Below are 27,533 nucleotides of genomic sequence, written 5' to 3'. Positions count from 1 at the left end.
TCCTTTTTGGGAAGATCACCCTCCGATGCAATTGACCCAGGGAGACGACTTTGTCAAGGAGGACTCAACGCCGACCACCACAGCTCTCCAGTCCGACGGCAGCGCCGGATCTCCGGCCAAAATGTGCAGTGAATGTTACGTGAATCAGACGTTTGTGAACGATGATGGGACCGTGAACGACCACAAGCCACGGTAAGAGAGGACAGCAGCAGCAGCAGGCAGTGAGAGGGCAAACTATAAGTCTAACACGAGGAGATCAGTGATTATTAAGTTAGTGCTTTTGATTATTACTTTGTAGATGAGAGATTTTTTTTGAAGAAGTGCCAAATATCTTCATAGTTTTTTTTTAATTTTTATATTTCTTTTAACTCGTTGGTTGTGCTGCAGTGCGTAAATATGGTGATTTTAGTTTGGATGCGTTTTTTCCAGAGCTACATCCACACACTGTGTGCTCATGTACTCTGTCACCACTGTTGGGTGTTCAGCTGTGTCATTGGCTCTCTGTCTCAGCTTTCACTGTCACACCCTGGATTTCACACAGTAGTTGCATTACTAGAACTAATAATAAGAACAGTGAATTGAAATGTACTGGACTCTTCATCTGTGTGGCTGTTTTGTGTCACCTTTCGCCAAAGAAAAACTATGTATTTGTGTTAAAAATGTACATTGTAAGTCCCAAAGAGGGCATACAGATGTTGAGTTCAACGATCTTACTATCAAGCCTCCCATTCAACATGTTTTGCTCTGCGTTCTGTTTACTTTAATGATGCTCCAGTGTGAGATCTGAGTGGCCATCTTTGCCACTGGGTTTTGTTTGGCTAAGTTAGATGGATGAATTCCACAAAACCACATGGGAAATATAGCCTTCATCTATTATGCAGTAAGTTTGATAAGTTTAATGGAGCACTGTAGAAAACAAACAGCCAAGGGTGATGGAGAGAAGAGGTGGAGAGGCTCAAAGCTTTTCCACACTCCCTGCCTTCCCTTTCTGTAGATTGTGTAGATGCTTCTTCAGGGATCTGTTTGGACAGGAGGCTGAAAAACAGCACCTGTCTTCAACCAACAGGATTTCACACCAAAGCTTTTACACATCATTTGAATCATACATCACTTACGTTTCCCTGTGATGACTAATTTGAAATGGATGAGGGTAAAGATGTGGTTTCAACTAATGCGCGTTAATGCGCAAAAACCTCCAGTAAGTGAAGCTCGTGATATCCCAAAAGTACCATCTATGCTGTGTTATCTGATATCAAAACTGTGTAGAATATTAGGATATGAAACAATCCATTCACACTGAGGTTTCTGATTCATCTCATTCCTTCAAGTGGCCGACATCAGTTCATCTTCACACACCACCTTATCCTGGGTTAAAGGTAACATCCTACTATAGTGTACTCCTCCTTTGCATGTTACTCAGGCTGTCACTGAATAAGGAGAGAACTGGGAGAGATGTCTCAACATCTGCTGGCAGAAATACAGAAGAAATTGTTCACTCTATCCAGCAAACTCGACGTTTCAATCCTAAAGTTTGTTATTAACAATAATGCATCTGAGTCCTCGATCTGTGATTATTAGATAGGATTAATGATGTGTGCCTCAAGCTGAGTGATAGCATGAGCTGAAGCCAGGGAAATAAGCAGTACTCAGAGGCTTTACTAAAACTGTATCAACACAACGATGGAAAAATACTGCAAATCAAGTCAAGTTAACAGAAGTATTACCAATGAAATGTACTTTAAGTATCAAAATTAAAAGTTGTTAGTTGTTTTTTTAAAGGTCCCATAAATCGCATAACAAGCTCTTTAAATAAAATAGAATGAATAAATAGAACTTTTAAAAGTCTTCTCAACATAGAAATGTGTCACTAGAAACCCTCAGACAGAGAAAATACCATCCTCTCTTTTTCTCTCCTGCTCCATCTTTCCATAAATGTATGTGACAACCCTTCATGATGTCATAAGGGGGATCTGTTGATCACGTGACCTCCTCCAGCCCTTCAGCAGGCCAGCTGTCCCCGCTCTCCGAGCGTCCGTCATTGTTTTTTCCTCACTAACTCCAACTCCAGCTAACCCAAAGACATCTAAGGTGAAAGCAAATCAGCAGATCGTTCCTCTGTTCTAAAACAGAGCGTTCAGACAGAGCCTTAACCTCTTAAGACCCGAGCTCTTGTTTGATATGCATTTTTTATTTCTCCTTGCTATTTGGGCTTATTGGACCCTGATAAGTATAAAACCTAAGCATCATCTTTTTACATGGTGTAGTTTTACAGAAAAATTATGTCCACATATGTGGACAATCGGTCTTGATTTCCAGAAAACACAATAAAGTCACCTTTGTGCAAAACTCTTTATTTCCACCCTGAACATGGCAGTTTTTTTTCCTGACTGCTTTTGCATGTATTTATAACACATACAAAACATATTTTGAACATGTTTTGAAGATCACGGTGCAAAAAACAATATGAAATATCAACAATTTTGCCCACATACATGTCCATACGGCCCCAGCTAAGCAGAATTAACTACTATGGTAATATAACCCAAAATGTGATGTCCACGCATGTGTACGCCAGGTCTTTAGAGGTTAAAAACAACTGCAGCAGCCATGTGTTTTTGGAACATTAAACTCTGTAAATCTATTGTACTGGAGCCTCCAAAAACAAATATTAACTTGAAAACGAGCAGAATATGGGACCTTTAAGACTCATGCGACAGTGTCTTAGAGGGATTTTCTCTAGTTCTAACTATTTTATGTACATTTGGGTATTTTAGTCCAGTGGTGCCTCTTTAATAAAATCTTGTGAGGAGGTTAGAGAAGAATCCACTCTTTGATGGAACTGTTGACCTCTCGGACATCTAAAATGCTGACTAGAGACCTTAACCAGACACTGCTTTTCTGTCACAAGCAAAAAAAAAGGTTGCAACCACTGGTTTAATCTTAAACAACGTGTTGCATTATTTTAGCTATAATGTAGTTTAAATGTAAACTGTTAATGTTAAAAGTAACAAGTGATTATAGCTGTCAGACATTACAATATGTACCCCTAAAATGTAGCCGTGTGAGTGGACGTATCAAAAATGGAAATACCAAAATAAATGGTAGACATGGCAGTGTTGATTCTAAGTCGAATCCAAACCCTTTATTTGTGTCACCTTGAACAAAAGCAGTGAGGTAGTTCTGCATGCTGCTTTAGATGAACAGATGTTGGCTGGCTGTGCTTCCTATTGTCTGTGTAACAGAACAGCTCATTTTACTAAAAAAGCTGCAAACAGAAAAACAGTAAAAGACGCTAATTACATGGGTGGTCACCAAAACTCAGAATCTTCTGGACTGGGCTGAAATGCTTTCTATTAGTTTGTGACACTATCTTTTTTTCGTTTCCATTGTCTCTAACCCATACCTGTCTGCATTCCTGTATCAATCCACCACCTTCACTGGTCCATCCCATGTTTCTGTCCCTTGCTTCCTCTCCTGCTCCCTGTTTCCCTTTCAGCATTGCTTGTCCTTCCAACTCCCTTTACTTTTTGCACTTATCCTCTCTTTCTCCCTTCATTTCCCTTCTGGTTCTTTACTGTTCTCCTCTCCCTCCTCCAGCTCCTCTCCAACGCCACTTCAGACCAACATCAGCAGCAGCGGGGTTATCTTAGACATCACCACTCTTAAAATGGAGCAGCTGGAGAGCGAGGTGCCTCCTCTGCCGCCCCGCTTCCGCTTCAGAGACCTGCTGCTCGGGGACCAGAGCTTCCAGAATGATGACAGGTCAGCAACAGTGCGTGAATCAACGAATGCATGAATGAATTACATTTTCATTATTGTGTCACGCATATTACTATGGGCAGCACGCATGGGCTCAAAAGACACCATGAATTAAACCAATCCAGGACCAGAGTGCTGTGTGAAAATAGAAAGGGCAGAAATAGAAAAGCAACCAAAGTATCCATCTCTCTTTATCCATTCTGATTATCAACAAGATTCTGTCTTATTTCTAAACACTACTTCACTACTAAGAAGACTAAAATATTTTAGGGTGTTTGTGTGTAAGCGACCCGGCTGTGGAGTTTGCCTGTATTGTTCCCTAAGGTACCTTCTGGTTAGTGGGTCCTAACATTTCAAGAATTCTGATTAGCTTCATCTCCTTCAGCGATACGTTTGTTTCAATGAGTTTCTTCTATGAGTGTAAATTAACTAATTTGGGATTTTGGATTGTTGTTGGTCAGGATCTAGGAAATTATGTTTGCCATTTATAGACCGTAATGATTACTTAAGGTAACAAATCAGCAGATGAGTAATAAAAGGGATAATAAGTTGCAACTGTAAAACACTTGTGAAAAAGGATTTGTCTCTTCAAAATGATTAAATTGTTAAGACTGCTACAAAGAAGGAACATATTAGCCTGTAAGCAAATTAGTTTACCAAAATCTCTTTATAGTCTATTCTCCAATAGCATCTGCTCTTCCTCTTTTGTATTTTTTCTTTATTTGTAATATATTGTCATGGTTTTTCATTCTATTTCCTCTTGACCAGTTCTCATTACAACTTTGTTAGTTCTCATTTTGCTTTCATATCAAAAAGTGCTGATCGCCAGATGTCTTTTTTTTTTTTTACAGCTGACAAATACTTGAGTTAGCTTTTCAATCCCACTTGACCCGCCTTTGAGGCAGTGTTACTTTAAAGCCTATATATATCAGAGTTATTGTGCATGAAGTGTTTACCTTGTCTTAACCCTGAAGCCTTAGCATGCAGACCAACACACACAAGTGCAGCTTGAAGTGGACTCTAACCCAGTTATGTGGTGTTTCTGCCTTCGAGTTTGTCAGCCATAAAAGAGGAAATGATGCCAGAAACATGGCAGCTTGTGGTGTGCTGTCCATGGTGCTGAAATGGGTGAAGTGTTTGCGTCACTGTGGTTTTTGAGAAGAACTTGTGAAATATGACCAGGTTTGTGTGTGTGTGCATGTGTGTGTGTGCGTGCGTGTTTGATACATTCCCTTAAGAACTTGAATCCACATTGTGACCTAATTCACAATCAAACTTGTGAGCTCTCACCACGAGTCCCTCTGTCGTCCATCCGTACTTTCTGCCTTCAGTACTGTACTCTGCTGCAGCATCTGAGCTTGATAGACAGGATCAGTTGCAGTCATCTGTTTTTCTCAGATTTGCTTCATTTGCTGTCCTCCTTAGATTCTAAAACAGTCAAAAAATAACTTGAAAAAGAAAAATGTGTCTCCTTTTTCTAATATTGCGGTGGTTTTGAAGAGCGCTGAATTCAACGAACTAGAGCAAGTAGTTTTACACTCATGTCTGTTTTTCGTGAAGACATTTATTCAGTAGATAATCTGGGGTTCTGCCAGGAGAGTGATGATCAAACATAATTTTAGATGTGATTACAGCAGCAGCAGCTAACCTTTGAGACCGCAGTGCTGTTTGTAATATTTGACATATCTATTTGACAAGGAAAAACAACCAGCTCTGCCAATGCTTTCAGTCAAAGGTGACCTTTCCCCAGCTGTCCTTGCAACAACCACTCTTTTCTCCTCAATAAAGCTGTCTACATTTTCAGCTCCTATTTAGACAGTTATTATCATTTTTCTGCTCGTTCCCTGCAAGTGAACCCGTCCTCTGTCCCCGGAAGATAGCGTTGTTGGAGGTGACAAATGCTTCAGGTTAGATTTTCAGTGGTCAGTCACCATGCTTGTGTTCAGCTCTCTGTGAACTCCCAAATGTCACTGGTCACATCTGCCCAGGGATCATCCATCACTCAGAGGTTCCTTTCTCAAAGGCAGGCATGCATGAGAAGAAACAAATGCAAATACACATTATTGTCATACTCAGCCTTATTTGACGTGCTGTAGTCTCTCTCTCATTCGTGCATTCTCATTTTGTACCCTTTCATCTGTTCTCCCACTTTTTCTCTGCAATTCCTTTTACTTCTAATTTACTGTTTATCACATTTTTTCAGTGTCAATTCATTCACCCCACCTAAATGACGTCTATCTGAGCTAAACTTAGCGGTACATAAATGCAGAATGCATACATGAAAATGTCACAGGCAGAAATGATGGTGTGTGGGTCTTCTCATGTAACTTGGGAATCCACACTGAGTGGCGTTACAGCACCCGTGTGGGCGAAGGGGGTTCAAGTGGAGTGACCTCTTCCGGTATTTTCTAAAGCTCTGACTCATGGAGGAGGTCACTACTTCAGACTCTTCAAATTAAGAGAAGACAAAAAGGTGGGAGTGATGGGTGGAACACAGACGAGAGAGTGAGACAGAAATAGAGCCGAGCCGTCTTCATTGTTCTCGGTTCTTCTTCATTTTTCTACTCAAACTCCAAAGGAGAAACCATCTTTCTTCTCTGGTGCTGTTGCTGTCTGTCAATTAGGATGCCAAAGCCTCCACATCATCAGAGCAGAGAGCCCTCCCTCTCCCCTCTGTTCGCCTCTTGCTGCTTTCTCTTGAAAGACGAGCAAAACAGAAAGACAGACAGTGCGTGCTTTGGAGCTTTGTAGGCAATAAGTCATGGAGGATTCAGATGACAGAGTTTCTAAGACACTAAATAGTGATGATGCCACCAAAACAAAAACAAAAAAAAAAGAAGACAAATCATGTTTGTCTGCAGCTGATTCCATGGCAGCATTCCCCCAGTGAATGTTTACAGCTTTGTCAGGAGCTGCAGTGCTACAGGAGAAGACCATGCTGCAAAAGCATCACTTAGGGTTATTCCTGACATAGCAACGTTGCTGTGGCAACAGGCCCGAGCACGAGAGAGAAAAAGAGAGAGAGAGAGAGAGAGAGAGAGATACATGTATACATTTCTAAAAATATTCCAATAAACACTTAATTCCTCAAAAGAAATGACTAATCAAACCGCATTGTTTCTAGATTCTTTTTGAAGAGGAGTTTCTCGTTGCTGTGTTTGCATTTTTTTTTTTTTTACCCAAATCTTTAAAATAATGACCAACACAGTCAGTGCGGTGTTATTTTAGAGCTGCGGGGAGGCGCGTTGGACAAGAGATTACTGTAGGAATCCCGGGCTGACTGCACGACGCAGCTACAGGTGTTAATGCACAATGGATCCGAGGATCGTCATCCCAACGTGGGTCAGTCCGTCAGTGGGCACTTGGAGGTCGGACCCTTTTGGTAGTGATGCCGGGCAGAGGTAGGGCCACATGGAGCAAAGTTCCTCTGTACGTGCGCATGATGTCCTAATGTCAGTGGAGGGGGAGCAGGGCGCGCTGAATGGGTACCACAGTGTGAGAAGTTTCTGCTGTTATTATTATTTTTCGTTTTTCGACTGAGAATAATTGCAGTTATGCAATACACTTGCAGATGAAAGACGGAGGAAGCAAACAACGTGCGCTCGCTCTGACCGATTTGATAAGCGCGCCCAAAAACTGCTGAGATGCACAGAAACGCCTGTTTATATAGTCAAAGCTTTATCTCTTTATTTATTTTACAACTTCTGTGGTATCAAATAGAGCTGCAGCTAACGAGTGTCATCATTCATTGTTGTCGTATTGTTTGGTTCTCACAGCAGCAGAACATGGTGAATCTCACGATTCCCAAAGTGACTCATTGAAATAATGTTGTGCAGCCAACATTTCAAACTCAAAAGAACTTTTCTGTCGGTATGATCTATAAAAGGTCAGAAAGTGCCAAAAAAAAATGTTGATCTCAAAAAGTCCAATGTGGTGTCTTTTATTTTTTTATTTAAAAAATATTCATTTTACTGTTACATAAGAAAATAAGAAAACAGAAACTATTTATATTTTTGGAATCACAACCAGTGACTATTGAGCATGCTTGCCTAAGGATAAAAAAAACTAATTATTTTTAGAAATAGTTGTTAGTTCTGTTTAGTTCTGTTCTGTTTAATTAGAGTTTCATTAAGGGGCTGTAACTAATGATTATTATGATTATATGCCTATAGCTTGTTTTGGCCAAGTACAAAATATATTCTTTTTACTATCATATGAGACAAATAAACGCAGGAAATCCTCTCCATTGGTAAGCTAGAACCAGGTAATATTAGGTCATTTTCAATGAAAAGGGATAGGAATTAAAAATTGATGAATTTTCTGTTGATTGACGAATTGATTAATAGACTGATTATTTCAGCTCTGTAAAAGTTACAGTTTACCTTTTGCTGTCAGAGCAGCCTTTTATTTTTTTCTGTTGGTGATGAACACCTTGCAGTTAATTGATTTGATGAGAGCAGGCCTGTTTCTGAGGTACAGAATGATTACACTTGTAGAACTTGCTAAGCCTCAATTAGTCATTTTAAAAGATCTGATTACTCCTTGCACGTCTTATTGCCTGAAACTCTGATGTGACACTGCAGTATGACTAATGTCAGACCACTTCACCTTGTAATTGTGTGCTCAACAGGAGCTGATTATGGGTCATTACTCCCACCATTGTGTATGCGAGTGTGTGTGCGTGTGTGTGTGTGGGTGGAGGGGTGAGACACAGAGACAGACAGGCAGAGAGCAATCTGTAGGACCCTGTTACGAGACATCCACCTCTCAGCTGAAGTGTCTTTACCTCCAGAGCGCATCTCTGCCCTGCTGCTGGCCAGCTGTTTTCTGATCTCATCACAGAGGATTCCTCTTTCAGAGCTCTTTGTTTCGTCGCTGAAAGGTTTTCTCCGCTCTCTCGTGCAGTTTTATCACAGGGCAGACCTGAAACAGTGTTTGCAGCGCACACCAAGGGGATGTCGGTGCATCCAGCAGTCCACACTGCCTTTTCCCCCCCACTGTGAACCTTTCAGCCTCGAGTTGAAATTTAGGATTACTGCAACAGGAGCAGCTCAGCCTCAAATTCTTCTAATCTCTCTTATGCTTGCACTGTCTTTTTATTTTTAACTTCTCTAATGTAGCACTGTGAAGACTGTATATTAACATTAGCATAAAGATGTTCTGTGTTTCCTAGCTACCTACTCTATAAGTTATCCTCTCTGACTCATTTTTCTGCGTCTGTACTTTGCCGTGTCTTACAAATGAATGTCCAACATGTAGTATTCTTTCACAATGAATCCAATATTATTCTATCAAATTCCATCCATCTATTCTCATCAGCTTATCTGGCGTTTTGTGGCAATGGCAGCAGGCTAAGCAGGGCACTCCACATGTTGTTCTCCAACACTTTTCAGCTCCTCCTCGGGTATCCGTAGACATTTCCAGACCAGTTAAGATGAATAATCCTTCCAGCAAATTCTGGGTCTGCCCCAGGGTCTCCTCCCGGTTGGACTTGTCTGGAAGTCCTCCAAGGACAGGCGCCTGGGAGGCACCCTAACAAGATGACCGAACCACAGCCACTCTTTGGCTCCTTTATTTTAAGCTGCATGTCCTAAAGTAACATCCAGCTGTCTTATGATTGGGAACAAAATGAGAGGCAGGTAATTACCAAACCCTCCTCGGGCAGATGATTAGAAAAACAACATTATGAATATTCATGCTGCGTAAAATTTCATACTTTAAAAACTATTTTGAACAACATCTGCGTGACCCGCTGTGTTTGTGCTCCTGAGTGTTGTGTGACGGTTCCCGTGCTTCTCTTCCCTGTTAGGGTGCAGGTTGAGTTTTATGTGAACGAAAACACCTTCAAGGAGCGTCTGAAGCTTTTCTTCATCAAAAACCAAAGATCAAGTAAGTGGATGGTGCAGGCTATCTTCTCACGTCTCTACAGTTTTTTCAATTGTGCACTGGAAGTCTGTTAAAGGACAACACAAAAAAAAAAGTAGCCCCATTTGTGCCCAATGAGACCCAGATGCATAGAGATCCCATGAGTTTCTTGCTTAGCAACCATGCATTTACTATGCTGCACACATGTAAGCGACAAAGTCACAATAAATCCCTCTTTTGCTTTAGTGTTGTTTGTAGTGAGTATTTGTTTGGAAAATGGGTCCTTCTCTCATCTTTAGGTCTTAGGATCCGTGTGTTTAACTTCTCCCTGAAGCTGCTCACCTGTCTGCTGTACATCATCCGAGTGGCAACAGACAATCCCGGTCAGGGTGCCAGCGCCAGTCACAGCGCGGGGCAGCAAAACGCTCCCAGTGGCAACAGCAAATGGTTTGTTTGCACTAAGAGAAGAGCCTTTTTGTCTCAACACACAAACAACAGTGGAGTCTGAAAAAATCTAAAAAGTCAATAATTTGCAAAGAGATTATTTAAACAAACTGTTTTGCAACCAACAGCAATAACTTTTTGACTGGTCTGTCAATAAGTATTTAAACATTTTAAATCATAATTTTATCATAATTTTACATTTCAGACAGGCGAGCAGGAAGATTTAAGAGACTGATGGATTTCCTAGTTTGAATTGTATAAAATCTAATGTAAGAACACTACTTTAAGTGCATCATTCTGTATCATTATTCTACAGTGTTGACTGCCAGTGGAACGGATCAGTGCAGGACAGAGAAATTAACTGGTAAGTAGAAGGTTGCGATTTATGTTAATAGGGGCAAATTAGTAGAAAATTATTATGTAGCCTCTAGAAGGAGCAATATTCTTAGCGTGAGATCAATGTTTGACACATTGTCATATGACATGATGTCTTACTTTATTAATACCAATCTAAAGGTATAATAGTTGACAAGTCTTATTTTGACTGTATTTATCTCTCATTGATGGTATAATATCAGATAATAATGCTTATTCTCCAATTTAGTGGGTTTTTATTGTAAACTAACTGTTAATAAAAGAGAGCTCTGTCTGACAGGGCCTTGATCTTCTGGGTGGATAGAAAAGTTCCCGTCTGGGCCATTCAAGTGAGTCACATCAGAATATATACAGAGAAAAACAGCAAACTCTCATGAACTGAGGGACAGTGTGTGAACTGAGGTGATTTATTCACCTGATCTAAACTACAGATGCTTGACCATCTGATCAAACATGAAAGAACCGGCAATGTGAGTTTGTGTTCATTAGATTCTGTTTTGGTTTGTGCAGGTGATTGTGGCCATCATTAGTTTCTTGGAGACTATGTTACTGATGTACCTGAGCTACAAGGTAAGACACGCGCGCGCGCACACACACACACACACACACACACACACACACACAAAATAAACATACACAGGCTTCAAACAGTAAGACAGTTAGCACAATTAGTCACATACAGTCTGTGAGATTGACAGTCCATAAGTGGCGTAATTAGAAGGAGCCATTTGTCACAGCTACATTATGGATAGATGGTAATTACAGGATCTGGTTGAGGTGAAGGATTAAGTGGTCGCGGAAAGTGACAGTTGAGAAATGTATATCTGCAGTGACTCACTGTCTATTGTGCGCTTACAGGTGAAACTGTTAAAATTTCCGTGCATGTTTTTAATTTTAAGGGGAACATTTGGGAGCAGATATTCCAGGTGTCTTTTCTTCTGGAGATGATCAACACTGTTCCGTTCATCATTACGGTAAAACTTATAAAAAAATCATAACGCCACTAGATCTAAACTGTGTTCCACTTGAGCACGGACTGTTTAAATGTGTCTCACTTTCTCAGATCTTCTGGCCTTCAATAAGGAACATCTTCATCCCCGTGTTTCTCAACTGCTGGCTCGCCAAGTGTGCTTTGGAGAACATGATCGTGAGTGAAGAAAAACAGTTGCTTAATTGTTTGCAATCAACATTTTAATGACTTTGTCAAGGCAGGAAGCTCTGAGTCACACTATGCTGGGTCCGCTGACAGTTAGGCTATTACAACCATCACATTTCGCTGCTCTGATCTATAAAGGCCCTCATGCTCACAGTCATTCATCCTGCAGCTGCTGTTGGCAACAACACATCCTTCTCCTGCGTTGGTTCTGCACTGATTGTGTGTACCCTGGAGGGCTTCCATTGGGGGATTATTTGCAATCCTCTCTGCACTTTATCATGGTCTTCTGTATTTCATGGTGTTTGGCTGTATTGCTGCAGCAGGAAGCATCCACGAGTAGAACCACACTGCCACCCCCATTTGCATATGAGATGAATGAGCAGAGAGAACATTTGATAGGTTCAAGTTGATATATTTATTTTACATTAGTAGAGTTGCATTTTTAGCATCAAATGTTAAAGTTTGCTGTTGTTATCGGGTAGAATGATGTCCACAGAGCAATCCAGAGGACCAACTCAGCCATGTTCAACCAGGTCATCATTCTCATCTGCACCCTGCTCTGCCTGGTCTTCACTGGGTGAGGCTACTTCTTTAAGGATTCTTTAAAGCAGTTTGTGAGGTTCTTCTGTTTTTCTTTTGTGTGAAGGATACTTGAAAAAGAAAAAGAAAAGCAAACTATATTTAATTATTCAGTTCAGGTCTGTTATTAAATTATAGTGTAGGTTGTATCTGATGTTATATTTGTATCTGACTCCATCACAGAGGTGCTGATACAGCACAAGAAATATATATTTTAAGCTTTGTAGGTTCCAGAGCTTTTGTATATTTCACTAGAGACAAGTCTATGATAGTCTACATATTTATTATAGTGTATGGCTTGTTGAGCGACCAATCTCAGCATCATAAAAGTTAAATGAAGATTGGTAAATGTTGGTGGAACTTTCCTTCAGGTCCATAAATTCCAAATAATTTATTGGGAAGTTTCAAGGAAAGAAAGAATCAAATGCTAAGATAACCTTGAGAGTAACCTAGCTGACTTCAGGTCAGTTGAACATGAAAAAATGTTCAACTTTTTTACTGGCAAAGAGAATTTTCTAAAATTAGATGAATAATTGATAAATATTTTTGTGTTTAAAAGGCAACTAATGTTACTAACTAACCAACTACTAATATAACGATCCTTGTCTCTTTTCTCCCTGTTATCAGTACCAAATTACATAGTTCTGTGCAACAAACTCTCAAGAAATGATTAGTAAATAGTGGAGCTGTCAATAAGAAATAAAGGGAACAGATAAACCAAAAACAGGAAAAGGAGTGGAGAGTAAATAATCTTGCAAAAGAAACATTATAGGAAAGATCAAGTTTTAATTAGCAAACAAAAGGAAATTAGAAGATTTCTTTAAATTTTTTACCAAGTGAACAGAGAAATAAGGGAGAAGTATCGAGCTTTCAATTTCTTTTTGCATGCATTTTGTGTAAATAATTATTAAACATTACACTTACAGTATATATTGCTTTTATCCAATGTGCTTTATAAGGCTTTTGCTGCTCATTCACCCACTCACGCACACACTCACAAACTGATAGCAGTGAGCAACCACGCAGTGCGCTGGCCAACCATCGGGAGCAAATTTGGGTTCATTGTCTTGCCCAAGGACACATCGACATTCCTCATCAGATGGCCTATTACTGCTTTATGTTTCTGTGTTGTGTCTGTTTGTACACATGGTTTATCTAACCTGTTCTACACAGCACATGTGGAATCCAGCACCTGGAGCGAGCAGGCAAAAATCTCTCCCTCTTCAATTCTTTCTACTTCTGCATTGTCACCTTCTCCACCGTGGGCTTTGGAGACGTCACCCCCCGCATATGGCCCTCCCAGCTGTTGGTGGTCATCATGATCTGTGTGGCTCTGGTGGTGTTGCCTTTGCAGGTAGAAAGATGCTGAAATAATCTTTGGTAACTTCTGAATGTTCCTGTGTGAAGTCTAGTTTCACTGAGTTTGTTGCGTGTCAGTTTGAGGAGCTGATCTACCTGTGGATGGAGAGACAGAAGTCTGGAGGGAATTATAGCCGCCACAGAGCGCAGACAGAGAAACACGTAGTGCTGTGTGTCAGCACACTAAAGATAGACCTGCTCATGGATTTTCTCAATGAATTCTACGCCCATCCCAGACTGCAGGTACCAGACAACACTAAATAAGCACATGCATTTTTATACTGAAGAAGTGTGGACATACATTCTGATAAGTGTGTTTCCAAGGCTATGTTAAGGGAAAATACCTCTTGTGATTCAGAAAAGACAGTAATTGAGACACACAAGGAAAGCAAAGTCCTCTACATGGATCCCCATGTGTTCCACAGTTGATGCTAAAGTGGTTCTTGTGTGATCTTAAAGGATTACTATGTGGTGATCCTGTGCCCAAGTGAAATGGACCTCCAGGTGAGGAGAGTGCTGCAGATCCCTTTGTGGTCTCAAAGGGTCATCTATCTACAAGGATCTGTTCTCAAAGACCAGGACCTGCTAAGGGCCAAGTAAGTGACATGTTCTAAAGAGAAGGACAACTTCACATATTGCACTGATTGGACTAATGGGAGGTGCTATAAGAAAACATTATCACCATGGCTTCTAGCACCAGCAGGTCAAAGATGACACTTGTCCAGTTAAATATCTCAATGTCTACTAGATTAATCACCACAAAACTTTGTATAGGCAATCAGGATTTAGAAAGAATAGATAAAAACTAAGATTGAAAGAAAGATATGAAATAATGATAATAATCATATTTATAAATAACTGATAAAAAGGGGAGCAAATCAAATGTAACTTTATGAGGTTATACTCTTGTAGCACATTCTACTCTTCATGTAAAGTTAGGTGAAACAATAACTACATAAACAACTTTAACTGAAGTGATACAACATCCTTGACATAAAAAACAGCAGGTTTTGTGTGATGTGGCATGGTTAAGGGTAGATATTTCAGGTAAAAAAGTTAAACTGAAGTGGGTGATAAATGGAGCACATGCCCTTTGCCCATGCAAAACCAGCTGTGGCCAGGATGACTATAAAACCAGTATAACATGGAGCAAAGATTAGCAGCTAAGTAGTATGACAGACAATTTTTAGGTAATGTGAGGAGTGGTAAGGCTCAAGTTAGCACTAACTGGCAGAAGTTCACTCTTGCTCAAATTTGACTTGCACTCACAAAGTGTGAAAGGGGGTCTGAAATGTCTGAAGGAGCAGGTCATCTGCATACAATGAGATTTATTGTCCAGGTCCACCTCTGGTAATGGCTGTATTATTTGGATTTGTCCTGAAGGAGATAGCTAATGGTTAAATAGCTACCACAAACACTAACAGTAACAGTAGTCTCTCAGTTTTGTTGCTGATTTGCTATGTGACTAGCAAAGAATTTTCTTCACCATACACATCCAGCTGCTCTGAGAAATTATACTGATTTGTCTAATTGCTATAATAGCTATAATTAAAGGTGAAACATCATTTAATTTTACCAATAGGCCTACTTAAAAGAATTGTAGATCTTAGTGATTGGCCTGAGCAGTAGCTACATCATTTTAGAGGATGAGGAAGGGGTCTGAGATGTTTACTTAAATGCACTATGTTGTTATTCCTGATGCCTCGAAAAAATAAAGAAAGCTTAGCAGATTCCTGCGATAGTCCATCTGACTTTGCAGCATGTACCCATAGTGGATGCTAACATTATTCTAATTTGCAAATTTGGCAGGTATAAATAATTAAGCCATTAAACCATCATGAGTAGGATAGGAATCTCTATTCTTTCAGTCCTTAATGTCACCTTAATGCCATTAAATAGGCCTGTCAGAGCTGTTGTGCTGCCTCATACTCAGACAACATTGTGAATATTCATTCAAGCTATGCCCATTTCTTTTGAGACTCAGCTCTGAAATGGACCACTTTTGTCTGAGCAAAGCAAACATAATTTTTCTGACAATTTTAAGTAATGAAAGTGTTTTGAATTAGACTACATGGTAATTTTTAACCCTGATTAAAGGACTGAAAAACCTGCTTGAATCTGTATGTCAAGTCAAACTTCTTTTTGTAGCCGTCATCACATGCATGTCTCCAAGTACAGAGGTACAGCCAAGCACAGAGGGAAAATAAAATGGTTGACCTGTATGTGTGAAATCCTGACACAAACAGTTTACCTGTCATTGCTAGTGGTACACACCCATTGAAAACAGTTAATATGAGGCTCTCTGGAAATTTTAGAAACCTTGCATTACTAACTGAGGGTATACCAGGAACTCAAGAAGTCAGGATATCTTCGCCTCTCGTGCTTCAATTTGACCATTCTTTTAAAAAAAAAAAAATCTCTCTCTTTTAAATAAAAAAGATCAAACTGAAACAACAAAAAACAGAGACATAAAAAAGCACACAATAGTCCTGTGCCATGAGGTATGGAACACCTTACACCAAACACCAAAGAATTACTTTTATAAAATTGATTATATAACTTCACTGTTGTATACATTTGGCAGGGTTGTAAAAGTAGAGGACTGGGTGTGTGTCGAGCTTACATCGTGCATCTGGCACGATTTCAAATCCTCCCACACTTGTTTTGCATTCTGCACTCTCCTGGCTGCGTTAATCATATGCAAAAACAGCTCCACATTCACAGCACATATACAGTACAGCACAGAGCATTTCAGGTTAATCTTTGTGCGACTGTTAAGTTAAAGTTAAATTAAATATTGAATCAAAGGACGTTGCTGGGATCTCCTCTGACGAGGCGAAGGTCATCTCAGTTGACTTTTGATTGGCCGACTCTTTTGTTGCAGGGATTTGCGATTCTGCTGATTTGTACTTGAGAAGTGTGCTTTTGTTGTTGTTTACTGTATTTTGACTTTGTTCTATTATTTGTCCACCTGTTTCGCTGCTGCAGAATGGATGACGCAGAGGCTTGTTTCATTCTAAGCAGCCGTAATGAGGTGGATCGCATGGCTGCGGTAAGAGGAGCAACAAATACTGTCTGTCTCTCTCTGTCATACCTCTGTCAAATTATGACTTGTCATTCACTTGATTACAAAAACTCAAGTCATCAATGCTGTCAGGCACAAAGGCACTTATTACTATTAATTAAAGGGGATTCATTGGAAAAGGTAAGAGTGAAAATGCATTAACTTTGACTGTTTCCTCCCAGGATCATCAGACCATCCTGAGAGCCTGGGCAGTGAAGGACTTTGCTCCAAATTGCCCTCTTTATGTCCAGATACTCAAACCTGAAAATAAGTTCCATGTAAAATTTGCAGGTGAGAGTTTTCTTAATCTGTCTCTGTATAATGCTCATTTGCTTTCTGCCATGCTTAAATCTATGAAGCTACAATCATTGTTTTTATTTTAATGATGGATCGCATGGCTGCGTGTGAGTTTTAAAGTGTCTTTCAGCATCATTTTCTGCAGCCTCCATCGCTCTCTGCTAAAACCAGATAGACAGAAGAGCCAGATATTTTGTTGATGGAGACTAAAACAGAATTAAAATGAAAGGAGAGCTAGATTCATATTGAACAGATCAAAGCAACGTATCTGTCTCTCTCTTAACACTTCACCAGAATGCAAATAAGCATATTTTCTATAATATCAAACTATTCCTGTAAAATTCCCGTAAGTTTTCCGGTGTAACTCATGATAATATACCTTCTATATCTTAGACAATGCTTCTGATGGGCTCATTTGCTCCTTTTCAGATCATGTTGTGTGTGAGGAGGAGTTCAAGTACGCGATGTTAGCCCTCAACTGTGTGTGTCCTGCCACCTCCACCTTGGTCACGCTCCTTGTGCACACTTCCCGTGGACGGTCAGGCAAAACCTCAGGCGTTTTGATTTTTTCTCCTAGTGTGATTGCAAAGTTCAAATGTATTCACGTGTTCATGTCTGCTGATGTATATGCAGTTCCAGTGGGACTGGCACAGAGAGGTGAATAAGGACAAGCGAAGACAAAAGTCTTAGTTCATTGTGTGTCATTGTGAAAAACGGCAGGAAGTACAGAGAGTACATTAAACAGGCGGCACCATCATGGATATTGTTGGATGGGGTCTCTGTAAAACGGTGTGAAAAGCTCTCCGGAGGAAAATGATTTCTCACAGCATGCCAACGGATCTAAACCGCATAAAAGGAGAATCAATGGGCCCCAGCACTTGCTGTGTTCCTGACAACTCTTTAGAAAGAGAAGCTTTGTGTGACGTACAAAGACGTACAGGACTTCATTCACACACATGCATGTGAATGTCTGATATAGTTGTCTGACTATGCATGAAGGAGTATGTTCATGCAAAGATGTGTTTAATGTGTATTTTTACAAAGTACATGCATTTTTGTGCATTTCGGTGCACAAATTTAGAGATGTGCAGATCATCAAGAATGTTCGGTGAGAAGTAAGTTTAAAAGGGACAAGGAGATACTGATAATAATGAGCATATAATTTTGTCTTTAACAATGAGTGACAGTGTGGAAGCCAGAGAGTGCGAACTTTATTAGTCATCTTAAGCACTAAGAAGCAAGTATGTAAACTGGGGTTGATCTCAGCATCTCTTGTAGCCCATTAAGCTCCATCAAAGTGCTTGAGCAATTACTGTAATTACCGGAAGTCATTACAAAGGAACTATTAGAGCCAAGCAGACTGATTGACAGATGGATCAAGCTGTCTGCTTTCACCAGAGAACTCAGTAGAGCCAGCACAACCTGAAGGGTCTGAAGGGACGCAGGGAGAAGAGATGGAGACTAGATGTTCTCAAGCATATGTGGTGCATTTCTAACTCTTTTAAAAGGTATCAGGTTTGCTGATTCATCCGATGTTTGATTGTATTTTCCTTCAATGAATGCAGAGAAGGACAGCAGTCTCCGGAGCAGTGGCAGAGGATGTATGGATGTTGCTCCGGCAACGAGGTCTACCACATCCGACTGTGTGACAGCAAGTTCTTTGGAGAGTATAATGGCAAAAGCTTCACATACGCCTCCTTTCATGCTCACAAGAAGTGAGTTGACATGTAAGCTAAAGCATCTCCCTCAGATGCTGCAAAGTTGAAAATGTGGTGAAACATTTTCAGGGGTGGAACATGCAGTACTTTGTTACTGTTTGCTCGTGTGGTATCACCTGGTATCATCTTGTATAATCAAGTCCTGCACCAATGCATTATAATTCCCTTGAGCCATACATATGAGTCATACATATGTTAGATATTTTCCTCAAGTATATACTAACAGCCAGTATGTGACATGCAGGTACGGCGTGTGTCTGATTGGTATAAAGAGGGAAGACAACAAGAGCATTTTGCTGAACCCTGGGCCACGCCACATTATGGCTGCCACAGACACTTGCTACTACATCAACATCACCAAGGAGGAGAACTCCGCCTTCATCTTCAACCAGGAGGGAGAGGAGAAAAAGAGGAAGGGCCGCACTACCGGGGGACTCTATGACGGACCCTCACAGCTTCCTGTGCACAGCATCATCGCTAGCATGGGTGAGGGGATGAGGAGAGCGTGATAAACTGCTCTTGTTGATGAATATGGATAGACTGTGGAGACACTGTTGATTTGAAGCTCAGCTGAATGTGATTTACAGGCACCGTTGCCATGGATCTTCAGAATACGAGTCCACCTGACGCCTCAGGTGGTAAACTGGTCCCACCTACTGTAAATGGAACAGGGGGGCGCCGGCCGAGCATCGCTCCAGTTCAGGAGATTGCAGATTCCTCCTCAATTCTGCCATGTGACCTCCTCAGTGACCAATCAGAAGATGACTCCGTCTTCACAGATGAGAAAGGCCACTCATCTACTGAGTAAAGTTTCTGTCTCTCTATATGAACATCAATACTCATATTATGAAAACCTAACCACAAGGAGACAAGAAAACTACAAATATAATCTCTTAAAATTAATTTGAGCAACAGTTACTGATTGGTCTACTGTAATTATGAAAAAAGTTGTCTATCTCCCACTGATGGAAAGTAACAACAACAAAATCTTGTACATGTATTTTTATCATATTTTACTTTATATTCCTACATCACTACAGTTCAGAAGAGAATAATGTGGTTTTGCTCAGCTGCACTTACTAAAATGCTAGTTATAGAGATCTGTTCATTGAACTGTAAAATAATTTTAACTACATGATTTACATTTTCCTGAAAGTCCTTTTACTTTAGACATTTTTAAGTATATTTTACATAAACATCTGTACTTTTATGCAAGAAAGACTTTACATTCAGGACTTTGCATGCAATGGAATATATTTACATTGGTAGGTAAAAGCTGTAAATACTTCATCACCACCACTGGTACTGCTCTATTTTCACATACATTTGTTCGTCTTTGCTTGAACTGTATAGTACGCAAGTCACGTTTTGACATGTATCTTAAACCTGATTGTGCCACTTTTGTATAAACTGATGTTAAAGTCTTAAATTCAAACTGGCCTTTACTTGCAAAATGCAAATTAAGCACAGTCACACATAATCCAGTTTAATTTATTTTGCATTATGCAACCTTCCAAAATATCTGACAAAAACAAAACAAAATATTTTCCCTACCTGTTAGCACTCTGGGAATAGTTTAACCAGCATGCAGTTGAACCTGAATGCACCATTGTCTAATTACCAAGGTAACATTTATTAATTGAATTGAATTAATTCTGCATATTTTGACAATTACCTCTAAACAGTCTCTTAACCTCTAAGTGGTTTAACACTGGAAACCAGCTTTAACCTTCTGTTTTCCTTTAAAACTACAACAAGAAAACCTGACAAATTCTTTTAACACAGAATGTTTCCATGAAATGTGTCATTTATGCTTTTTGGATTTGTTGGCAGGTATGTGAAAGGTTATCCCCCTAACTCTCCGTACATTGGGAGCTCGCCCACCTTGTGCCATCTGTTGGCTGAAAAAGCCCCGTTTTGCTGCCTACGACTGGACCAGGTGGGCAGTCGCTGTTCCTCGAACTTAGTCACTAAATTACTTACTGCCTCCATCATTCCTTCCATTCCCTCCCCCCTCTCTCTGTCCTTCACTTCATAATAGCAAACCTAAAATACCTTTCCGTCTTTGTTTTTTTTCATCCCCATGCAGGGTTGCAGGCACAACAGTTTTGAGGATGCAAAGGCATACGGTTTTAAAAACAAGCTTATCATTGTGTCTGCTGAGACTGCAGGAAATGGTCTCTATAACTTCATCGTGCCTCTCCGAGCTTATTACAGACCCAGGAAAGAACTCAACCCCATTGTGTTGCTGCTGGATAACCCGTGAGTTCATTTTAACACACACACACATACACACACAGCGTTCCTTTTCTTCCCCGTCACTCTGTCCTTTAGCTTTTCACGCTGGGAAACATTATGTATGCTAAAAGCTCATGTCAGCCCTGCACTTAGGACAAGGCTGTGGAGGTGGAACTCCATTGTCAGTCCTGATGTTAGGCTCCTGCTGCTGCTCACAGTGACGGTGTGCTTTGAGCGACAAAGAAAATAAAAAAAAAACGCTGCACTCTGTAGCTGCAGACAGTAACCATAGCAACTTGCTTTGCCTTGAACCTGAATGATATATATTGCTACAAGGGGAGAAAGATGAAGAAAATGATTTCTTTGGTGAACACCAAGCAGGCTTTCATTGACAACCCTGATGTGTCCCTTTTCAGCCCCCACATGCGAGCTCTCAGGACTTACAGAAACACGCACTTAACAATAAACTCTCTCCCTCCATGCGGGTCTCTCTCCCTGCTTTGCTATCGCTGTTGCACACACACACACACAAATACAAACACCCACACACTTGGATACGTAATTCAGGCACTTACGACAGCCTTGGGTCTCTAGTCAGCAGGACTGGGCAGATGCATAAAGCAATTCCGTCAGGGGTGGTGATGGTTGAGGACAGGCAGTAATACAGACACACAAAGGAGGGACACCAACCATAACATTTTATTTACATTACACTGCAAGTTACGTGTGTTTTTGAGCAAAATTTCAAATAAAAGAAAAGAAAAGAAACGTTGCAAGGCTAAAGTTTATCCTGAGTATTAGCTTTTTTTAACTATATTCAAGGCTTACTTCAAGAAAGTCACTATCTTACATTTTTCCTCTCTGAATTGCCCAGTCAGTTTCTTTTATTCTTTTATTTTATTCACCAAGCAATTTGTTGTGTGGTTTTGAGGATGTTATAAAACAACATGGAACTCATTTTCTAACATATATGTTTCCTGTAGGCCAGATAATCACTTTCTGGAAGCCATCTGCTGTTTTCCTATGGTCTACTACATGGCTGGGACCATAGACAAGTAAGTCAAAATAACCTTCTTCCTTCTATTATCATTGTATTATGTTGTACATTTGTTTTCTCATTAAATTATATTGAAGAGAAGTTTGTACTTCATTGAGATTAAATCGGATGTGCAGGGAAATTGATGTCAGCTGTTGTTATGCCCATTGTTGTTTTTGTGTGTGTGTGTCAGTCTGGACAGCCTGCTGCAGTGTGGCATTATCTACGCCGATAATTTGGTTGTAGTGGATAAAGAGAGTACAATGAGTGCCGAGGAAGACTACATGGCTGATGCCAAAACTATTGTCAATGTACAGACAATGTTCAGGTAATTAATCAAACTTTATCATCATCATATTTTTAATGCTATTAATTTTATAACATCTGTTTAACATGAAATTGTTGAGTGTACACAAGCCCGCACTGGAAACAACATTTGGAAAACAGCAGTATTGCTAAGATGATATTGAACGCTTGGCAATAAATTGTGATATTTAGTCTCATCCTCTGACTCTGGCTCATCTATTTCCTCTTTCTTTAATCACTTTCTCTCTTGTTCAAGGTTGTTTCCCAGTCTCAGTATTATCACCGAGCTTACTCATCCCTCCAACATGAGATTCATGCAGTTCAGAGCAAAGGACTGCTATTCATTGGCCCTCTCCAAGCTGGAGAAGGTAAGACATAACAAGAGTAGTGTGCATTATGATCACGAATTGTGAACACAAGATGCAGAAAATAGTATTTTTTCTGTAGAAGTATCTTGCCTTCACACTATTGTCATGTTTGCCATTTCCACCTGACTTTCTTCAGAAAAATGACAGACCTTTAAATGCTGATGACCCTGGCTCTCCCCCACAGAAAGAGCGCGATAAAGGCTCCAACTTGGCCTTCATGTTTCGCCTACCCTTCGCTGCAGGCAGAGTGTTCAGCATTAGCATGCTGGACACCCTGCTGTATCAGGTTGGTACACACCTACAGCCAAGCACCTCAGATGACTCTTTTAAATACCAGACGAAAGAAATGAATGCGTCTTAAATCAGCAGAGAAACAGTATCACCTGAAGAAACAGAGCGGCATCACTACTGTAAAGCAAAAGTGCCCTCTTGTGTTCAATCATTGATAGAAAACTTCATGCTTCAAGTTTCTTCATGTCCACTGGGTTTTTTCTGTGATTCTGTCAGTCTTTTGTGAAGGACTACATGATCCTTATTGCAAGGCTGCTGCTGGGGCTGGACACCACTCCAGGATCAGGATACCTCTGTGCTGTGAGTTAGATGGAAATAATGCATAAGAAGCAAGAAATGATCTGACACAGAGCCATATGGCAGGTCATCTAATCTGACTAATAGTTCATCCATTTATCTCTTTTTGCAGATGAAAGTAACGGAAGAAGATCTGTGGATCAGTACTTATGGCAGACTGTTCCAGAAGCTCTGCTCCTCTAGTGCCGAAATTCCTATCGGGATCTATCGGACAGAATCCCACATTTTCTCCACTAGTGAGGTGAGATCTCTGAAATGACGCGGTGAGTTGTATAGAGCTAAATCTTCATCTCAAATGCAAAAACGTGTTTAATACAGATGAACTTGCAATCTGTGGAGTGCAGCAAATCTTGCCATATAAAAGATGAAATGAATTATAGAGAAGAGTCTACAGCTACTCATGTGTGCCAATCCATTTAATAGCCGTCATTCTGAAATCATTCAGAGAATAAATGAAAACAAAACAAGTGGATACCACAGACTGTAGGCCTTAGTCTCTGGGAATCATAAATGTGTATATAACATTTCTTGGCAATATATGCAAGAGATGATAAAATATTTCAGTCTAAACCAAAATGGTGGATCGTGAGACATTTCAACGCCTAGAACCACAGCATTACCAAGATTTATAACTAATCCTTCACTTCCTGTCTCCCCACCCCAGTCGCAGGTGTCAGTCAGTGTTGACGACTGCGAGGACACCAAGGACAAGGGGGATGAGTCTCGCAGCAATGACCAGTCAGATCACCCCCTGCTGAGGAAGAAGAGCATGCAGTGGGCACGGCGCCTGAGTAAGAAAAGCGTGAGGTGGCAGGGAGCAAACCGGGACTCGAGCAGGGACCATGCCCAGCGCATCGCTCAGCAGCGCCTCAATCTCTACCGACGCTCTGAGCGGGAAGAGCTGTCTGAGCTGGTCCGCAACCGTATGAGGCACCTGGGCCTCCCCACCTCTGGATATGGTGAGGATGGACACGTGAGCGCTCAAAACTTTCCTCTCCCACATTGTCATGTCTTTGTCTGCTTCAAAATGTGTCTGTTTCTCGTCTAACTGCTGTGTGTAGAAGACCTTACTAATTTGACAGCCAGTGACGTCATGAACAGAGTCAATCTGGGATACCTACAAGGTAAGCGTTTCACTTAGGATCCTAGGGAACTATGAATACACGTGTCACTATTCCAGTTTGCCGGTTGAGACAATGTTTCTGTTTCAGATGAGCAGAATGATCACCAAAACACCTTGTCCTATGTCCTGATTAACCCCTCTCCTGACACCAGGCTGGAGCTCAATGATATTGTGTAAGCGTTATACCTTAATGTTGCTCCCATTGTGCGTGTGTTTTGTGAGCTTTTTAGAAAAAAATCGGAGTCACTCAGGCCTGCTTCCTTGTCACAGCTTGTCTGACTTCTTCACCTACCCTCTCTCTTAGGTACTTGATTCGTTCAGACCCTCTGGCTCACGTCCCGGAGGAGCCTCCTGTCCACAGCAGCAGCCTGAGAGAGAGACATGAGTCCAGCATAGACACCAGAGAGGACACCCAGCTCTGATACCATGCTGACAGTCACTGGTACACTCCTTCATAATCACCCCCTTCAGCTTTTACGGGGGTCTGATTGCGTCCGTGAAGGTCTGATCTGAAAGAGGACAATTTGTGCGACAACGTTCCAGCACTGCAGTCCACAAATGTATTATATGAGTGCCTACTGTTTGGCAGATGACATTTGACGTCATCTGTGACATTTTCATCCACGTGCCACAGGCGCTGTATGTAAGAATAGTGCATTGATGTCTGTGAAAGCTCTCTCTGATGAGCAACCATGGACAAGCTTGTTAACAAATGAATTCAGCTACAGCTGAAGGGTTTTCAATCAGGGCCATCACACCTGCAGTGTCGCCCTTGGTTAGAGTTTCGGAGTGAATTGTAAATTTTATTTCTGCTCTTTTGGATTGTGGCTCCCTCAGGAAAAGTGTTGAACATCAAGATCAGAGATTTTAGGATGCAGAGGTTGGCGGCCTGGGATTTATCCATCTTTTCTTGATTTTTTGGAGATTACTAGTAGTCAGATGCACATGTTGGGCCATACATTTACCTATTTACCACCAATCACATAAAATCAAATCTAACATTCAACACTAAATAAGATATGTGCATTAAAGCTTTCCTATAAAGCCTTTTTTTGTAGCTGATTCATAGAAGTAGTTATTCAGTGGTGTAGAGGTTGTGATTAGTAAGTTATGTACCAACAATGATGGTTACTTACATGTTCGCTACATTTCTTAGTCTGGATGAGGTTTTTGCACTACAATAGCTTAGTTCTACCCTTTAAACAGGCCATGCCATATATTCAGTATTGCGCCATAAAGGATTTATTTGATCTGTAACATATTAATAATCAGAGAACCGTATTGTAATTTCAACACTACTCAGTAAGAATTTGCATATTAATTTACATTTGTGGCTGTTTGGTCAAGGTATGTAGTTCTAAAATGCTACATCCTGTACACAGGAATTTCTGACATTTACTCTTTGACTTCATAAATATTTAAATGTTGAAACTATTTGTACTTGAGTTTCATTTTTTTAATTTGCACATTAAAGTGCTATATTATTTTTGAAAAAGTGTATTGAAACTGTTTTGAGTCGTCTAATCACTGAACTGAACTGAACTGGAAGTATCAAGGTGACAAAACACATGTGTCGATGCAAGAATATGTATTATTAATCAGCCACTTAGCCACTCAGCCATATGGCACAGAGCACAGCCAGAGGTCAAACATGTCATTCTTAATGGAAACATAAACATACTGCATGACCAAATTAAACGGTGAAATAACTGGTGACAGAGAAGTTGACATTAATGGAAATCAGGAGGGAGAACGGGTGAAAAGAAGTCATGTGGACAAAAGAAGGAAGAAGCTGTGTGACTGTGAGATGAGGTCTGATCAGACAACTCACGTAAAAACACCTGTGTGTGGGTGATGGGACTTGATATGATGGTTGTGAAAGAGTAAACAGGAGGAGAGAGAATAGGTGAAGCGGTGTGACCTTTAAGAGCAGGGATATGACTGAAATCACTCCCTATTTACTATATAGTGCACTGTTTACTGTCTGCCACTTTATTTGACTGAAATGTTTGCTCTATAACGCTAAAATGGAGCAGAGCCGTGGTTAAAGCAGCTATAATCTATATTTTTATACAATGCATCAACTGACAATGTGAAAACATGACAGTGTAAGAGGGGTCACTCGTAGTGATGAACTAACAGAGAACAATCACCTGAATCTGCAGCTGCAGTGGTTTTGGTTCATCATTATGTCATTTTTAGCTACAAAAATCAGCAATTTTCAGCAAAAGTGGCTTGAAAAACCCACTGTTCGTTATATACTCAGCACCAAATGATGGACAGACAGGGTTAGCGACTAGCTGGTGAACACAGTGGGAAATTTAGTGGCTAAAGAGCCAGATATCTCCCTCAGGTGATGGTGGAGACCAAAAATAGAACTAAAAGAGAGTGAATATTGTCATGGCAAGAAACGAGACTCCAAATGAAAGTTGCTCTGTAACTGTTCCATAAGTAAATGTACAATAACAAATTTGTCATATCATCTTGATGATATGTCAGTGTCTTATTTCAACATTTTAGGAGCCACGCTTATTCACTTTCTTACAAATTTTCTTGGAATCACCGCAAAATACTGAGCTTTTTTGGGTGACTGGTACTAGTTGCACCTGTTCTTTTCTGTAAGATGCCTGTAATGGAACGGAGTTCTGCCTTGACTGTGTATTAGAAGTGTGAGCGAGTGTATGATTGTGTCTGATTGTGTTGTCGGAACTAAACCGGCTGAACCCACAATGCAGACACAGAACTGGGTGGTTGGGAGACAGATGGGTTTATTAACACCAACGGATAGGTGCAAGGTCAGGGCTTGCGGGAAGCAGGACCGGGGTGGGGACCAGGGAAGACAACCAGGACAGAGAGCAAACATGAGCAAAATCACAAGTAGTCTTGGAGAAAGGAGCCTGAAGTGTACCAAGTGCAACGGACAATCTGGAGAGTGGTGATCTGGGCTGGGCTTATGTAGGCAGGGAAGGAGTGGGTGGCTTGATTGGAGATTGGTGTCAGTTGTGTGTGAATTTCAGGTGTGTGGACGGAGTGGCCTGGAGTAACCTCTGCTCAGGTGGCAGGTAGAGGGAGAAAGGGCAGGGGAGACAGAAACCAACAGGATCCTAACAGATTGTGAAGTTATGTGTGAGAGTAAGTATGGTTTATGATCTAAACAGCCTTACAGACCATTTCTAGACACACTGTTTGCCTCCACCAAATCGAGAGCAGCAGAGAAACAGAACGAGATGTGATGAAAAAGAGGAGAGCGGAACAGAA

General features: G+C 40.7%; 1 protein-coding gene across 1 annotated transcript; it reads left to right on the top strand.

Annotated features, from left to right (window-relative positions):
• Positions 1–25: 25 nt before the first annotated feature.
• Positions 26–24,697, top strand: kcnt1a (potassium sodium-activated channel subfamily T member 1a). Its single transcript, XM_070850359.1, has 31 exons — positions 26–192; positions 3,598–3,762; positions 9,569–9,648; positions 9,924–10,071; positions 10,385–10,432; positions 10,724–10,772; positions 10,954–11,013; positions 11,343–11,417; positions 11,507–11,590; positions 12,082–12,176; positions 13,352–13,532; positions 13,616–13,780; positions 13,997–14,133; positions 16,526–16,589; positions 16,784–16,892; positions 17,328–17,436; positions 18,464–18,613; positions 18,861–19,102; positions 19,204–19,420; positions 20,450–20,555; positions 20,706–20,878; positions 21,838–21,909; positions 22,084–22,218; positions 22,453–22,564; positions 22,749–22,850; positions 23,072–23,155; positions 23,265–23,393; positions 23,817–24,111; positions 24,214–24,276; positions 24,364–24,448; positions 24,580–24,697. Exons 1-31 carry the CDS (start codon positions 26–28, stop codon positions 24,695–24,697), a joined length of 3,819 nt encoding a protein of 1,272 aa, XP_070706460.1.
• Positions 24,698–27,533: the final 2,836 nt, after the last annotated feature.

The sequence above is a fragment of the Pempheris klunzingeri genome, chromosome 19, assembly GCF_042242105.1.
Source record: "Pempheris klunzingeri isolate RE-2024b chromosome 19, fPemKlu1.hap1, whole genome shotgun sequence".
Taxonomy (NCBI): domain Eukaryota; kingdom Metazoa; phylum Chordata; class Actinopteri; order Acropomatiformes; family Pempheridae; genus Pempheris; species Pempheris klunzingeri.
Note: the sequence above shows the minus strand (reverse complement) of the source record. Positions and strands in the feature narration are given on the sequence as shown.

Excerpts from the sequence above, each read along its gene's own strand:
- kcnt1a (XM_070850359.1), top strand. The coding sequence starts at position 26 with ATGCAATTGACCCAGGGAGACGACTTTGTCAAGGAGGACTCAACGCCG. Across the intron at positions 13,533-13,615 it reads TGGTGGTGTTGCCTTTGCAG|TTTGAGGAGCTGATCTACCT; the intron begins GTAGAAAGATGC and ends GTTGCGTGTCAG. Across the intron at positions 13,781-13,996 it reads ACGCCCATCCCAGACTGCAG|GATTACTATGTGGTGATCCT; the intron begins GTACCAGACAAC and ends GTGATCTTAAAG.